Consider the following 16,611-nt stretch of genomic DNA (forward strand, 5'->3'; position numbering starts at 1 on the left):
GGTTGGGGAAGGGAGTGTGAATTGCAGAAAGAGTGAATTCACTGTGGAGGAGGTTCTCTCCTGAGTGTATTAAAAAGGTCATGATAAAAATCAGAAATGGTAAACAAGTGAAGGGCAGACCAATCCAAATTGGTTGGCGGCTGGGGCGGGGGAAGAGAAAAAGGTGGATATACAGCTATATCCCAAAACCTAGAGGTTCATGCCAGCTAGGAAAGTGGGTTAAGTTTTTCTTGCCCCACCCCTTTTCATTCCATCAGCTCCAGGCTAGTGTAGCTGGCCAGCCCAAGGATCTGTGGGGCTTTACATCCATAAGGAATCCTTGTTACATAATAAGGAATTTATCTTGTTTTAGTTCATGACTGCAAAAATTACTTTAAAATGGGTCTAAAGCTGCTGGTGTCCCACCCTTAGCTGTCAAATGTCATGTATTGGGCCTTCCTGTTGGCTTTCTGCCTGCTTGGACACAACAGTGGTGGAGCTTCTCCATCCATGGAATTTCTCTCTGGTGGTAGGAAGGTTTCAGCGCTACATACTAGCTGCCTCCATTCATCAATACTGGCTGGGGGCAGGGAGTGTCATATACTCTGGGACTGCTTCTCTTACCAATGCCCAGCCAGCTATTAGGGAGACCTGAATGCAGAACTGCTTGAGATGTCCTACAAGGTCAATTACTCCAACTAAGGTGTGACATTTTCAGAGGATACTGCTTGTAGAGCATATTTGTATCTGTTTCACATTTTTGCGGACATATGATTTAATTCTAATATTCTGCTCAGGTTTTAGTACTCATTTTCCTGCTCCAAAGGAGATTGACAATATTCATGGTACAAATAGATGAAGCATACTGGAGAACTGAACAAAAATATAATATTGCTTTTTTTAAAAAAAACAACCACCCACATTATTCAGATGTTTTAAATTATAACTGAGCTAAAATATTATATTATCCATTTTAATAAAAATCAATGAACTCAAAACTTACCACAACTATATACCGAGGTCTGTATTGTATGGTTCCAAACAAACCCAAAATGACAACTATTATGTGCAGGAAATTACCAAGGATAGGAGCCCACTGGAAGCCAAGAAAGTCAAAGATTTGTCTCTCCAGGGCAGCTACCTGTAAAGAAACAGAACATAAAAACACCTCAGTTAGGATTAAATCAGTCGTTCACAGTGTAAGTATCACTCTTAAGACCTAGTGAATAAGACTGGTAATTATCCCATTACTTTTGTTGCATAAGGAATTTATCTTGTTAACTGGCCGTGCAGAAAATCAAGGCTAGAAAAGTTTTCACATCTCAAACTGTGTTGGCACCAGACTGATAACTTTTTCAACAAAAACTGGGAACTCTCACATCCTATTACATGTACAAAAGCATACCCAGAAATAAAAGAATCACACTGGTTTAATGTTTCCAAATGGAAATCCTTCATATAGTAGTTGCATCATGTGTTCTCCATGTACCTGTTCACCTGCCTCTGTTTTTATTTTCACATTCCCCCTTTCATTCTCCATATTTTCCAAATTGTTGTATAAACATGTCCAATGTGTGATGGGAAACTGACATTTTAGACAAGCTTACTGAAACCATAGAGGTAGCATCAAATGTCAGATTGCCTCAGATACTCAGTTTCACCTAAGTCCTTCACTATTCAACATACTCAGCAGCCATCATGGGACAAGTAAAGATGGTGAAAATACAACTATTATTTCAATTTCTGCCATCATATCTGTCCTTCACAGAGTCAACTGGAGGCCAAAGTATGGCTTTTCTTGGGAATGAGACATGTTCTCTTGCCTTGGGCTCTTATCATCACCACCACACTGCTTCAAGGCATATGCCATAGCTTGAATTTTCACAACTATGTATATAAAAACAGCCCACAGTGCTAGTGTAGAAAGAGAGCTGTAATGGTTAAATGCTGGAAGGAAGCAAACCCCAGGAGTATCATCTGTCCTGCAGTTGATTTGTCAGTGAATTTTATAGAATCTCTTATTGGTAAAGAGCTACATGTTGAAATGGACTTGTAACTTACATTCCTAATAATTATTGATACAGCTCTCTTTTTAAAATACTCATGTGAATATAAAATCCTCAAAAATGTGTGTGCTCAATGAATGATTGGGCAAAGTCTTTACAGACAAAAAAGAAAAAAAATCAAGTGAAAATATATGCTTTTTCTGGAGGAGGGACGTGTCAAAAATAGATACATTGTTTGCCAATATAACATTTACAAGTCATGTTTATGCCCATTGGTAAAAAAATTCTAGAATCTGACAGCTGACAGAATTTGGTGTCCTGAAAATCTTAAAAAACTAACACAGATACTTCTGGGAAATTTATTACTGAAAGGCCTTTAAGTTTGCACCACAGACTTCACCTGTCCCCAGTCCTCAACTCTCATTCTGCTACCGTCGAAAATAAAATTTGTGAGTTGGCACTATATATGCAAAACTATACAATTTTTGCTTAATTTTGGACACAGCCTTTGTGTTGGGGGGGGTTGGATGTAAAATTTGAATTTCCTTGATACAGACTATGATAGTGCTGTGGCCCACATGTTAGTAGTGCTGGCAGGCAGGCTGGGTAGGGGCTGCAGCCAAACTCATCTTATCATGCACATCTTGCCATATTACATAGATCAAGAATTGCTCGGTAATCACATGACACCAAAAAATGAGAGAAATCAAAGTCAATTCATGAATCAAATGAAGAATGCCATTACCTCACCTGTCAACGAATGCAAAATTGCAATTCAAGTTGAAACCATTAAAAGGCTGCTAAAGATCCAAGTATCAGAGGCAGCCTAAGAATTATAATCATCAAATGGCAATGCTCACATGTTCACACATTCCTGCTGAATCCTCACACTTCCTAATTCCCCTCTTCTACTATGTGTGTGTGTGTGTGTGTGCTGTTGTAATGAGAATAAAAATTAAAATTAAGCAAACATATGCACATTTTCTTAAATGAATTCATGGTGCTGATGGGATTGAGGGGGTGTATATAATCTGCTGCATCTGAATTGCTTTATTGTCTGCCTTTAGTTGGTTTTAATAATTGTATTTTTAAAAGATTGAGCACCAGTTGTTGCTGGGGGGAAAGGTACATAAACATTTAAAAAGTGAAACTGCATGGTTTGTTTTGGCTAAACCCTTCTGTAGAGAGATCTTTGAGGAAAATGGATGCTCAGCGGACTATTGTGGTGTAATTGTCTTGGACCAGGGAAACCTGGTTCAAATCATGGCTGAAAAAGTGAAAGCAAATCTAATGACCAGGCCAGATGAAAAATGGGTATCCAACTGGAACTTTAGCTATCACATTCAAAGACATCATTGCTTAAAACTCTTTGCCAGCAAAAGGAAACATTTATCAAAATTATTTCCTAACACATCTGTCAAATACTATTTATGTTTTCTATTGCATTACTTTACGGATTGACTGCTGCATTTTCACTAAGCAAATATTTTAAAACTAAAGCTGCACTCTGTGAAAGAGATACTCTGGTCTAGTAGTAGTCTAGCTACTGTAATGAAGACCCACAGGACCAACATACTGTGGAAAAAGGGTTTAAGATGCAGCTGCAACTGACCAAAATAACACTAGCATTGAGACTTTGGGCTGAATCCCACAAACACTTGGAATAATGCACATATAATGGAATTTCAGACAAAGAACATAATACTATTTAAATGCCAGTGCACCCTAAGCAAAGGACCATGAAATTTACAGCTTTTCCATCCCTGAAAGAATTGCTAGCCATACAAAAGTGTAGATCACTGATCCAAAACCCAACTCTAATTCTCTGTTTGTCATGGTCTACACATTATAAAGCACTAGATACAATTCATAGAAATATCAAATCAATGCATTTTTCTATCAATGCATTTTTCTATCCTAATGGACCACTCCTATCAGAACAGGCAAATATCCAGAGATGGCTATTGTGCTCAGCTGACAAGGAAAGTAAACCTTTTGAGTCAATGGGAAGTCTTCTGCTACTCAGGTAATAAAAACAAAGCTTCATGTGATGAAATGGTGAAGAAAACCAGAGAGGCATTCTGCACATCCTCTGTGGAATCTCAGCACTGGATGACAGGAGCCAAAGGAGCTCTAGTGAAATAACCTAATCTGGGTTAGCACAGGGCATAGAGTTTCTCACCCAAGGAGATTCTTTTCCACTGCCCACTATAGGCTCTCACCCTGAGCTGGTCAAGTGGCTGTGTCCTGCAGTCCATGCTCTACACACAACCGGTCTCTCACCCCAGCAAAACTCATTCCAATGGCTACAGAGGCTACAGAGAGCCAACAAACATTCCAGGATAAAAGCAAATACAGGTAGACTCTTCACCTTCAGAATGACACCCTTTGGAGCCAAATCTTCAGCAGTGGCTTGCAAATGGACAGCAGCAGGACTTATCCAGCTCCCCAGAGCACTAATTGAAGCCAAGCTTCCCTCTGGGGCTTTTGCTACTAGTGAACTGTGGGTCAGATTTTTCTGCCTCCCCTCCTATTCCACTCAATGGCAGATAGCAATCAGGTCAGCAATAATAATAATATTTTATTTATATCCCGCCCTCCCCAGCTGAAGCCAGGCTCAGAGCGGCTAACAACAGTAAGAGGGTAAGTGAACACATCTTCATGCTATGGAATTTTGTCCAGTATGTATATACTGAAGCCAAGTGTATGAAAGAACGGCCTCAGCCCAGTATACCTGAAGGAGCATCTCCACCCCCATTATTCAGCTGAGGTCCAGCTCTGAGGGCCTTCTGGTGGTTCCCTCACTGTGAGAAGCAAAGTTACAGGGAACCAGAAAGAAGGCCTTCTCAGCAGAGTCGCCCATCCTGTGGAATGTCCTCCCATCAGATGTCAAGGAAATAACCAACTATTTGACTTTTAGAAGACATCTGAAGACAGTTCTGTTAAGGGAAGTTTTTAATGTTTGATGTTTTATTGTATTTTTAATATTTTGTTGGAAGCTGCCTAGAGTGGCTGGGGAAACCCAGCCAGATGGGCAGGGTATAAATAATATATTATTATTATTATTATTATTATTATTATTATTATTATTATTATTATTCCTTGTTTGAATGGCACTCATAATCTCAGGTTTGCACATAACCTCACCCCACCACTCTTCCAGGGAGAAAAGTACATATAACACATTGCAATATTGAATTTCCCTTTCTGTGGGATCTCTCTGAATTTGCTGTCTGTGTTCCTCATTCAAACATGAAACGATAGCAAGACTTTTCTTAAGAGGCATGCATACCTCAAAACCAGCTTGAATGAGTATTTCTAGAGTCAAGAAAAAGGAGCAGCAAAGTGACCCCCCCAAAATTCTCCTTTTTTCACCTCAGTCTTTTTGAAACTCATTGAATTACTGCTGAAGTCCCACAAGCTTTGAAGAAAAGAAAAGAAAGGAAAAAAATATGTGGTGACCTTTCATTTTATGGGTTCAGGCACAAAGCTTTGTGCGGTGCAGTGATCTGTGCAATGTGTCCTTTGTACAGCAATATTTTTCATTTAGACAACTTTGGTTAAAAAAAACCCTGCTCTTCCAATTTTGACAGAAACCCAGAACCCTCCATGAACCTTTCTGTGGCCAACTGCTCTCCACTGTGGCAATTAGTACTGTTTCCTTCTTGCAGAAAGAAGGGGGGGGAGAGAGAAAAAATAAAATAAAATTAAGGATGGCATTTAGCTAAGTTTTACTTAGTGAAGCCCTATTGAAATTAATGGACCTAACCCAGTCCAATAGTTTCATTCAGTCTACCCTGAGTAAAAGACAATTGAATACTACACTAAGTCAATAGCTACTAGTTACAATGGTTGTGTACTATCTCTGAAAACCAGTGGCTGGGGAATGCAAGTGAAGGGAGGCTTATTTGTGCTCCCGTCAAGTTTATGGGTTTCCCATTTGCCTTTGGCTGACCACTGTGGGGAAAGAATACTGCACTAGGTGAGTCTTTTATCTGATCCATTTGTAGGAATGTTGAGGGTGGCAGGAGATGATACATTGTTTATTAATATCCTTTCTAGCCTGCACTAGCAAGTTCCTTTACTTAGCAGAGTGCATTCCCCTTCTTATGCAGCAGAAAGCTGGTTGCAAACTCGTGTGAGTTTCTCAAGACAACAAGCAATTCAATCTAGTTTGTCCAGCCTGAGATATGTTCTAATATTCTAAGATTCCTGGTAAGACCCCTTTTGAATCCCTCCTAAAAGAATAAAGACACCACAGTCTTATTCATAGTAACAAAAAGTAGTTTCACTCACGATCAGGCAGAGCACAGTGTGACCCCTTAAGGCAGGCTTTAGGCTTAAAGTTACAAACATGTACAAATAGGTTTACCTCATATGGGGATAACCTGGGGAGACTGCTTGGCTGGCAGCCAGCAGTTCAGTCCAGGAAGTTCGCAGGATGAAAGAGAAGATGGAAAAGAGAGAGGTGGCAGTGTGAGTGGACCTTTTACCAGGTCAGGTAAGGTCACACCCACCTACTAGTCACATGCAAGGAAGGATGCTCCAGGCCAGGAGAAATAGGAGGTTCAATTGACTGGACCAAGCATTCCCTTGCATGTCCACTCTAGCAAAACAAGGAATGTTGTACTTGACTGCTCCCAGTAGATTACATCCCACATCATTAGGGCTCCTCTTATATTCTTATAACTTTTAAAAAAACTACTTTGGCAAATGTTTCTCAAAGTAATTTAAACAGCAGATGATAACATGAAATTTGGGGGATGGGGGGCACATAACATAAGCCTTACTAGCACATATCTAGTTGTAAAAGAACATTGATGGATATATGCATCCCAGCATGTATTAGAATAAGCATCCAATCAAAGCCAATAGTGTACAGTGGTACTTTGGTTTAGGAACAGCTTAGTTTATGAACAACTTGGATTAAGAACACTGCAAACCTGGAAGTAGATGTTTTGGTTTGTGAACTTCGCCTTGGAAGTAGAACATGTTTTTCTTTCTGTTGAGTGTGTTCCATTTGTAAACTGAGTCCCCTGCTGCTATGGGAAAGCATGCCTTGGTTTAAGAATGCTTTGGTTTAAGAACAGACTTCCAAATGGATTAAGTTCGTAAACCAAGGTACCACTGTATTTTTATTTCATTGTGCATTCAGGTGGGCATCTGATTTATACATATGGTTCCTAATCCAGCAAGTACATAGATATCCATAGATGAGCAAATACCTTCTGCTGAAATTATATATAAAAATATGAAGCAAAACGAAACTGATGCATTGTAGGCTCATTAGCCAATTAAGAAGAGAAACGCACATGTTAATAATTTTCTAAGGTCAATGATCAAGCACCATAATCTGGTTATTTCATTATTTTAGAAACATTAAGCATAAAGAGGATTTCAACAGCAGAGGTATTAAGAAAGAGTTTACCATGCCTCAGAATAGAATGGTGCATTCACACTTTTCTATAGCACATGTTAAAGACAAAGGGCAAACATAATCATTAATAAACAGCACCTTAATTCTCCCAGTGAATGGCACATGACTGTTTCAAGCAAACTTACAGCTGCCTCTTTGAATTTAAAATACAACAGTATCTCATTAAAATATTTAGAAGCACTCTAGAGAAAACACTAATAAACGGCAAAAGTCACAGTCAGAGAGGGGTAGTTAAGAAACACAGAAAACTGTCAGAGCATTTGCTCCATCTAGTCCAATATTGTCTGCTCTGGCAGCAGCTCACCAGGGTCTCAGCCAAGAGGCATTCCCAGCCCTACCCAGAGATTGAACCTAGAACCTTCTGCATGAAGCAGATGCTCTTATTCCACTTTTCCACAACAAGTTGTGCCCAAAACAACTTACAGCAAACATTTGAAACATCAAAATAGAAAACATTTGAAATACAAATACAGTGGTACCTCGGGTTACATACACTTCAGGTTACATATGCTTCAGGTTACAGACTCCGCTAACCCAGAAATAGTACCTCGGGTTAAGAACTTTGCTTCAGGATGAGAACAGAAATTGTGTTCTGGCAGCTCGGAAGCAGCGGGAGGCCCCATTAGCTAAAGTGGTGCTTCAGGTTAAGAACAGTTTCAGGTTAAAAATGGACCTCCGGAACAAATTAAGTACTTAACCCGAGGTACCACTGTATACAAAATACAGAACATGTCAGTACAGTTTTAGGACTCTCATTATTATTTCTATTAATGTTCACAGTTCTCCTTTCAAATACTTAGCACCCCTCCCCAATCTTTACAACAATCTGAGCTGTATTGGTTTAGGGGTTTTCCTTTGTTATTATGAACCTCCCCTAGATCCTACTCTGTTCAACACAGATCTAGCAATTATCAGAAATTTCCTTGCTATTACCATCCACACTCAATTAGCCTTCCATTGCACTTTACCATTCATTGTTTGGAGAGGGTAGGTGGTGCTATTTAGCAGAATAATGCTTCAGCAGAATTCTCCATGATGTATCCCAGCAGTATTCCTACAGTCATATAATGCTCCTGCTGTTCTTTTGCCTGTTTATGACTCTAGCTGACAAACATATCAATTTTTGTCAACTGCTGTTTCTAAAAAAAGATGTATACTGTAGCACTGAGACACTGCATCAATCAGTATGTGTGTGAAACACTATGTGTGCATACATCTGTATACAACATCCAGAGGGCAGTATGAAATTAGACTTGGGGTCACAGGTTCCCCATCACTACTCTAGGTATCTAAAACACACACATACACACATATCATACACAGAGACACAGTTCTAATATAAAATAGTAATTGGGCTTGCTAATCAGAAGGTCGACAGTCCGAATGTATGCATCTGCGAGAGATTGCTCTATCCCAGATTCTGCCAATCTAGCAGTTTGAAAGCATACCAGTGCAAGCAGATAAATAGTTTCCACTGTGGTGGAAAGGGGAAAAAAAGGTTTCCATTCACTCTGGCACTCGTCACAGTATCCCATTGCATCATGGTTTAGTCACGCTGGCCACATGACCCAGAAAGCAGTCTGTGGACAAACGCCAGCTCCCTTAGCCTGATGTGAGATGAGCACTGCACCTCATAGTCACCTTTGACCGGACTTAATCATCCAGGGGTCCTTAACCTTTTCACCTTTAATATAAAATACCCTCAAAAATTATAATAGGATAATTTATTCCAGTGTTGTTTTCTTTCCCCATAAGGTGTGCTTCTTTCAAAATGTAAGTTATAATGTCTACCATCCACACGTTGCTACAAATTCTCTAAGAAGCACTTTTTAGTGCAATCAGCTCTCATTAGGAGGCCTTCTGGTAGAAATCTCCTTACAACACTCTCTATTAAAGCTAGGATTGATGACGATGGCCCACAGCCAAAACGATTATGCCAATGTTGATTGAAGAAGTTTACATGCATTTGCTCACCACTCCACCCTCCTGCCTTCCCTCTCTATATCACTTGTCTCAGTGTAAACCAAGGTGATATTAATGGATTGCTATTGAGTGAGCTCTGTTTTCCAAGGCCCTTCAGTCAGTGTTAATCACGAAGCGCAGTTAATACATTTTTAATACAACTGTATGCGTAGCTAGATTATGCACCTGCTGGATGTGAGCGTAACACCCACCCTCTGGAGACCCGTGTTCATTTTCAAAATGTCAAGATGTGCCTGGTAGCAAGCATGCAGCAGGCTGTACTTCATACATAGCGGAAAGAATGCTCTTTAAATAAAAGACATTAAATATCACACTTGTTATGTTTTAAAGGAAAGCCAAATAACATGAGAATCCTGAAGACTTAACGGTGGCATGCTGGAGAAATACAGCATTTCCTCTACACAATATTACACAGTCACAACTGCTTGAAACAGTAGAGGTTAATGAATGCTTATAGAGTGAAAGGCAACATAGACTGGAGGTTAATTTGTTCATATTGGCCCCATTTCCTACTTGAAACCATCACTCCCCCATTCCTTCAGCTAACACTGAAGAGAGGAATGCCCATCTCCTTTGAAACTGTTTTCTTTCAGCACAGTTATTTGCCACTCAATCAATAATTAACCGGAAGACTGACGGAATGGAGGCAACACAAAGCACTTTCCAAAGGCGCTGTGTCAAAAAATGGCAAGCAATTAAGAAACCCGTCATTAATTCACTGTGTTTGTTTTTGGGATTTTGTTCTTCTTTGCCTTGAAATAATACAATGATAAAATCTGTACAGCGAGTCAGAAGCAACTGTGAGCCTTTATTAGCATGCTAATTCATAACTGCTGGGTAGTGCTCAGTAAAGATGTTATGGTGCTTCTTAAGTTCATAGCGGAAGTTTGGTTTTTTTGTGGCTTTTAAAATGTACTTCTGAACCCTTCCGCTTCTTAGATACTCTGAAATTGGTAATTCATTTAGAACAATTTCTCAAAGCGATACTGTTTCTTCCAAGTTCCATTTTATTATACAAATAGCAATTACCTTAAATTGCCAATTTTCTCTCTCTCTCTTTAAAATGAAAACAGGAGACAAATTTCCACAGGCTAAAGCAAGAGCACAGAACTTGTGCCCACCCCACCACTATTATTGTTGGACAACAACTCTCATCATCTCTGACTGTTGGCCATGCTGGCTGGGGCTAACGGAAGTTGAGTCAAGCAGCAACTGGAGGGCCACAGGTTCCTCATCTGGACTGAAGGTTGGTCATTCCCAGCTTGAATCAAACCACAAGTGTTGATGGCTTGCAGAAAAATAAGCTTCCCCTTGGAAGAAAATAGATATTTGGGGACTGGGAAGGCTCCAGAATTTTATTCTTTACCCAACATCCCAAGGACAGAAAACAACCAACAACCTTGTTTATTACTATTCTGCAGGACTCCTGAAATAAGCACCAAAAACTTACTCTGATATGGTAAGTGAGGAAAGTTAATAAATCTGGGCAGATAATCCAAAGCCCTGATCTTCCATACTAGAGGGAGTTTGGATGAGGCAAATCTGTTCCTGTACCCAGTCTTGTCCAGATCTGCTTGCCTCTTCCATCAGGGGAGCTATGCTACCAGAAGATATGTCCTACAAGTAGCAGACAGAAACTACCTGTGGTAGTATCCCTGCAGAGAGTACATGCCCTCTAACATTTCTCTGGTGAAAATAGAGATATCCTACCATACCCTTCAACATTTCTCCAATGAAAATAGGGGTGTCCTAAGGAAAGCGGGACATTACAGCATCAAATCAGAAACCAGGGTGTAAATCTGGGACTGACCCTGGAAAACAGGGACATTTGGAGTGTCTGAGCATAGCCAATAGAAGCGCCTGAAACCATAGGATCCTGAGCTCACCCTGCTACCTACCATCACTTGATGGCAATAGGCCCAATCCAGGCCTTTTCATTATACCATTCCAGGAGCTGGCGCAGTGAAGAGACTTTTACCCTGCCCTCTCTCTACCTTGTGTGGTGTGAGCAGCATGGCCGTGGATGTAACAGTGACTATTAAGTCCTGCCATAGCTTACAAGGGGATGGGATTCTAGGCTTCGTTTCTCAGACAATGGGAAAAAATTGTTTATAATAATAATAATAATAATTTATTATTTATACCCCGCCCATCTGGCTGAGTTTCCCCAGCCACTCTGGGCGGCTCCCAATCAGTGTTAAAAACAGTACAGCGTTACATATTAAAAACTTCCCTGAACAGGGCTGCCTTAAGATGTCTTCTGAATGTCATGTAATTATTTATCTCTTTGACATCTGATGGGAGGGCGTTCCACAGGGCGGGCGCCACTACCGAGAAGGCCCTCTGTCTGGTTCCCTGTAGCCTCACTTCTCGCAATGAGGGAACCGCCAGAAGGCCCTCGGCGCTGGATCTCAGTGTCCGGGCTGAACGATGGGGGTGGAGACGCTCCTTCAAGTATACAGGACCGAGGCCGTTTAGGGCTTTAAAGGTCAGCACCAACACTTTGAATCGTGCTCGGAAACGTACTGGGAGCCAATGCAGATCTCTCAGAACCGGTGTTATGTGGTCCCGGCGGCCACTCCCAGTCACCAGTCTAGCTGCCGCATTCTGGATTAATTGCAGTTTCTGGGTCACCTTCAAAGGTAGCCCCACGTAGAGCGCGTTGCAGTAGTCCAAGCGTGAGATAACTAGAGCATGCACCACTCTGGCGAGACAGTTCGCGGGCAGGTAGGGTCTTAGCCTGCGTACCAGGTGGAGCTGGTAGACAGCTGCCCTGGACACAGAGTTTCACTTCTCTAAAGTGATAAAACCATGGTTATGGCAGGTTTTTGAAAAAAGCATAAAAGTGAGTGATTCTTTGTAGATCCTAATCCTTTGGAGCTTCAGAATACTGGACTGGGTAGTGCTCAGTAAATATAATATTAAAATTATTATTGACTGCAAATTTGAGGGTGCAAGTTAATAATAATAATAATAATCATCATCATCATCATCATCATCATCTTGAAGTACATTGAATTTATTTATTTTTACATCTGTACTGCAGACATGGGATATTCAATCTTGAAAAAGGAACAATGGAAATTTACAAAAAATAACAACCAATCTAATAATACCAAACCTTATTTAAAGAGACTAAAGTTTAATACAGCAAGATGCATCTTCATTTACAATGATCATATTTAAAGCCAGAAAAGGAAATAAAAGCATCACTTCAAGCAAATCTTTTTCTTTCTTTTTCTGGGTGGATGGGGGCGGGGTCTTGAAACAAATAGGACAAATCCTATGGTATCACAGGGAAAAATATATGTTTACTTGCCATCACTGCTTGGGAGAGTAACTATACCTTTCCCCCAGTGAAACCACTGGATTTGCCCTGAGACACTGAAATGCTTTGTCTTTTCTGTATGATCAACAAGTAATCACCTCATGAAAATGCCAGTGTGTTATACTCCTGTTGCATGGTGAGAGGAATAATCGATCCTGATACTGTGACTAGAATACATATTTGCAGTTTAGCATGAGCTGGACTTTCCCCTTCTGTTGTGTATGTGAGTGAGGTTTGTACAGTGGAAGTTTGTGGTACCCTTAGCTCCCTTTCACTACAGATGTTTAGGGATGTTAAAGATCTTCAGCTCTTATTACAGTCAACAGCAGCCCTACCAGAACATTATCAAAGATATTCCATAGTCCTGGAAACATGTTAAGATTTCCAATGACTACCTTTTAATTTGGCAGCTGCAATTTCCATATTCATGACCTCCAAGTGGGATTTGTAGAGATTTTTGTGGAATCAGAACATGGAAGGAAACACCATACAAGAGAAAGATATTGTGCAAGTATCTTCTGTTTCTGCCAATTCCACCCTAGTGCAGGCCTCCCCACCATCACCACATTACGTGCCATTCCAGGTAATGCTCACAAACAACTTTCAATCAGGTTCGAGGGCCTGAAATAGGAAGGAGATTGTTGTGCAAGCCATAGACAGCATGTATGACAGAGAGAGCTAAACTCTTTTGTTCTTACTAAAGGGATCTCTTCTCCATCAGAGAGAAGTGAGAAAGACACATACAGTAAGATGTCATGTTGTACTAACCATAAGTAACTTAAGTGTCATTACTTTCAATGGATCTAGTTTGAGTTGGGCTTAGTCGAATACAACCCTTAATTGGAAATTACAGTGGTACCTTGGTTCTCAAACGCCTTGGAACTCAAACAACTTGGAACCCAAACACTGCAAACCCAGAAGTAAGTTTTCTGGTTTGCGAACTTTTTTCAGAAGCCGAACATTCTCCGTTTTGAGTGCCACACTCCCATTTTGAGTGTTACGCTGAGGTCTGTCTATTTTTGCTATTTTTTTATGTGTGTGTTTTTGTGACTGTGTGGAACCCAGTTCAACTACTGATTTACTGATTGATTGATTGATTGATTGATTGATTGACTGATTGATTGTGTGACGGCAGTACATTGTTTATTGCTTTCATTTTATGGCTCAATGGTCTTGTTAGTAAAAACCATGTTAAACTGCTGTTTTAGGGGTTGTTTTTAAAAGTCTGGAATGGATTAATCCATTTTGCATTACTTTCTATGGGAAAGCGTGCCTTGGTTTCGGAACGCTTTGGTTTTGGAATGGACTTCCAGAACAGATTAAGTTTGAGAACCAAGGTATCACTGTCCTTTTTTATTTTTCTTATTGTTCCCACTTGCCTCCTTTTAAACTACTGTTTGTATATTATTAGACACCACATGCTTGCATATACATTTCTATGTACTGTGCAACCAGGGCAGAATATACAGGAAAAAGGGTGGCTAGTAAATGTGCATCTGAAAACATACAGCATTCAGGTGGTGGTGATATAGATGTATTCTTCCATTAAACCTTTCTCTCCTCCAAGTTGCTCAAGGAGATGGACATGTCTCCCCAGCCCACACTCTTTTTATCCTGGTAAAAACAGTGTAGCAGTAGGTTAGGCTGAAAGATAGTGACTGGCTTCATGGCTAAATAGAGATTTGAACCCCTCAATCCTAGCCCTCTGCTCTATCCAAAATACCACAGTGACTCTCAAGACTGAGATTAAGCATTAAAGAGGGATTCAAATATATATTCCATATTCATAGCTCATTTTCACAGCAGGCTGGTTATGCAACTGAGTTCTCAGTTTCCTACCTATAAAATATCCTGTTCCTAGTGTGGCTTATTTCATCCATTTTCATGAAGCAGTAATGGGCTTTACCTAAAAAGCCTGAAGCCAAATTCCATGTATCTGTATTTCCCTGCACCCCACCCTGCAATTACCATTCCCGATACTCTAGGTTCATTGCCCACATAAAACAATACCTTTTCATTTAAAGATTTTATTCTACCATCATAAGACGTTGCTTTTAGTGCTTGGAATCATCATCAGCTCTGTCATGCCTAAGAAAAAAACAATTATTATCATTTGCTTCTGGCACAGCAATCCCCATTTTGTGAGTAATGAATTATGAATTTAATACTTGTAAGAGCATTACAAGATTAAATTAAAGAAATTAAATTCATAATTACCTTTGAAAAAGAAGAGGAAGAGCTCTGCCAGAGCCCATCTTATTGTTTCCACAATTACACATTTAAACCAATGCAGAACATCATCTTCATCATCCCGCCTTTTAACCTAAGGTCCCAGGCAGATTACAACAATTTTAGAAACAACATTAAATACCATGTAAAACAACTCAGTCACAAAAGTAGGGTGGGCACTAAAAAGAATACAGAGGCATCTGAAAAACATCCATGAACATGGGGATGTTTAGGGACCAGAGATGTCCCTCTTCTTGCTCAGTGTGGTTGCCCTCACCCTAAGATTGAGAATGATTGCTTGGTGGACCATGCTCTCATGACACCAAGGATTTAAAACCATTAAAAACTCCATTAAAAACTACTGGGTGTTTGACCACAGAATTAGTAAATCCTGGGGACACTTATCAGCCTGCCAGTGAGTCACATTCTTCAGCAGAACAGAGGGCATAAAGGCAGACATGCCCCAACCCCAAAAAAGTCTGAAACACTGACCCATCTCCAAGCAATTTATTGATCCTTCTGATCTGGTTTGGTTATAACAGCTTCCAGATCAAGCCTGGGTCTTCTCTTTACTTAGCCTGACCTGACTGTCTTCCTTTCCTCCTGCTGCATTTGACCCCAGCCTGCCCTTTCCCCCAAACTATCTGCCATCTCTACAATGCTGGCTTCTGTTCTCCTTGGATGGGTCCCTGGCTGGTGAAGATAAGCAACTCTGACATAAACAAAAACTTTTTTAAAAAAAGAGAGAGAAGGCATGTTAGTAATATCTATTTCTTGCTATGGCATTGAAGCCTTGTTGGTTTAATCCTGCAAACAGAACTGCTCATTTCTAAACAGGAACAATTTTAGTTAGTCACAGTTCAGGAGAGTGTATTACCTTTTCAAAAAAAGAGATCAGATAGATATGTTTAATGGTTTTAGGTCAGTGTTTAAGGTGAGAATAAAGACTTTTTACCCACTTTTTGAAGACACAGCAACATATACAGAGCACCACATTTAGTAAGTGCCAGCTTTTTGTGGTACCTGTATGGCATTAATGGTGTCCATGTGTAGATAGAATGGGATGCATGGGGAACGAAAGGAAGGTGAAGTACTATTGCATGAATAAAAACCCATTCATGCATTGTTGGATTCTATCCTATGGTTTTTTTGAACACTTGGGATTGCCAGTGTTTACATTTAAATGCTGATATTCATCCAACCACAAATATTCCCTATAATGCACCTAACTCAGAATAAGTCTCCAGGTGAATTTATAACGTTTTCCTTTCTACCAATTTTGGCTTCACATTATGTTATAGAAGCAAATGCAACTACCTGTGGAATAAACCAAATGTGTATGGAAAGCCCAGATGTCATGTTTGCCAAAGGTCTGCTGTCCTGCAATTCCAACTCATTGCCTGAGCTTACTTTCACATGGAGCAAAGGCACAAGATCTTGCCATTCCACAGCCATCAATGAAAACATTCTCCTTACCTGAAATTTGCCACTCACAACTATTCTGAGAAGCATGCAGCCAGTTTACTGTGTTCAGCAGGCTTCCTCACCACTTTTTAATATCTTTATCCTGCAAATTCTGGTTTAAGCCAGTAAATAAGGAATACACAAGAGCTTCTATGGACCCAAAGATGATCAATGGGCTAAGGTTT

General features: G+C 40.2%; 1 protein-coding gene across 5 annotated transcripts in view; it reads right to left on the reverse strand.

The window, feature by feature from the left end:
• Positions 1 to 16,611, reverse strand: part of NKAIN3 (sodium/potassium transporting ATPase interacting 3) — a 203,015-nt gene that overhangs the window by 111,001 nt on the left and 75,403 nt on the right. For all 5 annotated transcript variants that reach the window (XM_053396048.1, XM_053396046.1, XM_053396047.1 and 2 more), the window contains exon 2: positions 983 to 1,120. In XM_053396048.1, the coding sequence (XP_053252023.1) occupies positions 983 to 1,120 (138 nt within the window). The remainder of the gene's footprint in view (positions 1 to 982; positions 1,121 to 16,611) is intronic.

The sequence above is a fragment of the Podarcis raffonei genome, chromosome 7 (genome assembly GCF_027172205.1).
Source record: "Podarcis raffonei isolate rPodRaf1 chromosome 7, rPodRaf1.pri, whole genome shotgun sequence".
Lineage (NCBI taxonomy): Eukaryota > Metazoa > Chordata > Lepidosauria > Squamata > Lacertidae > Podarcis > Podarcis raffonei.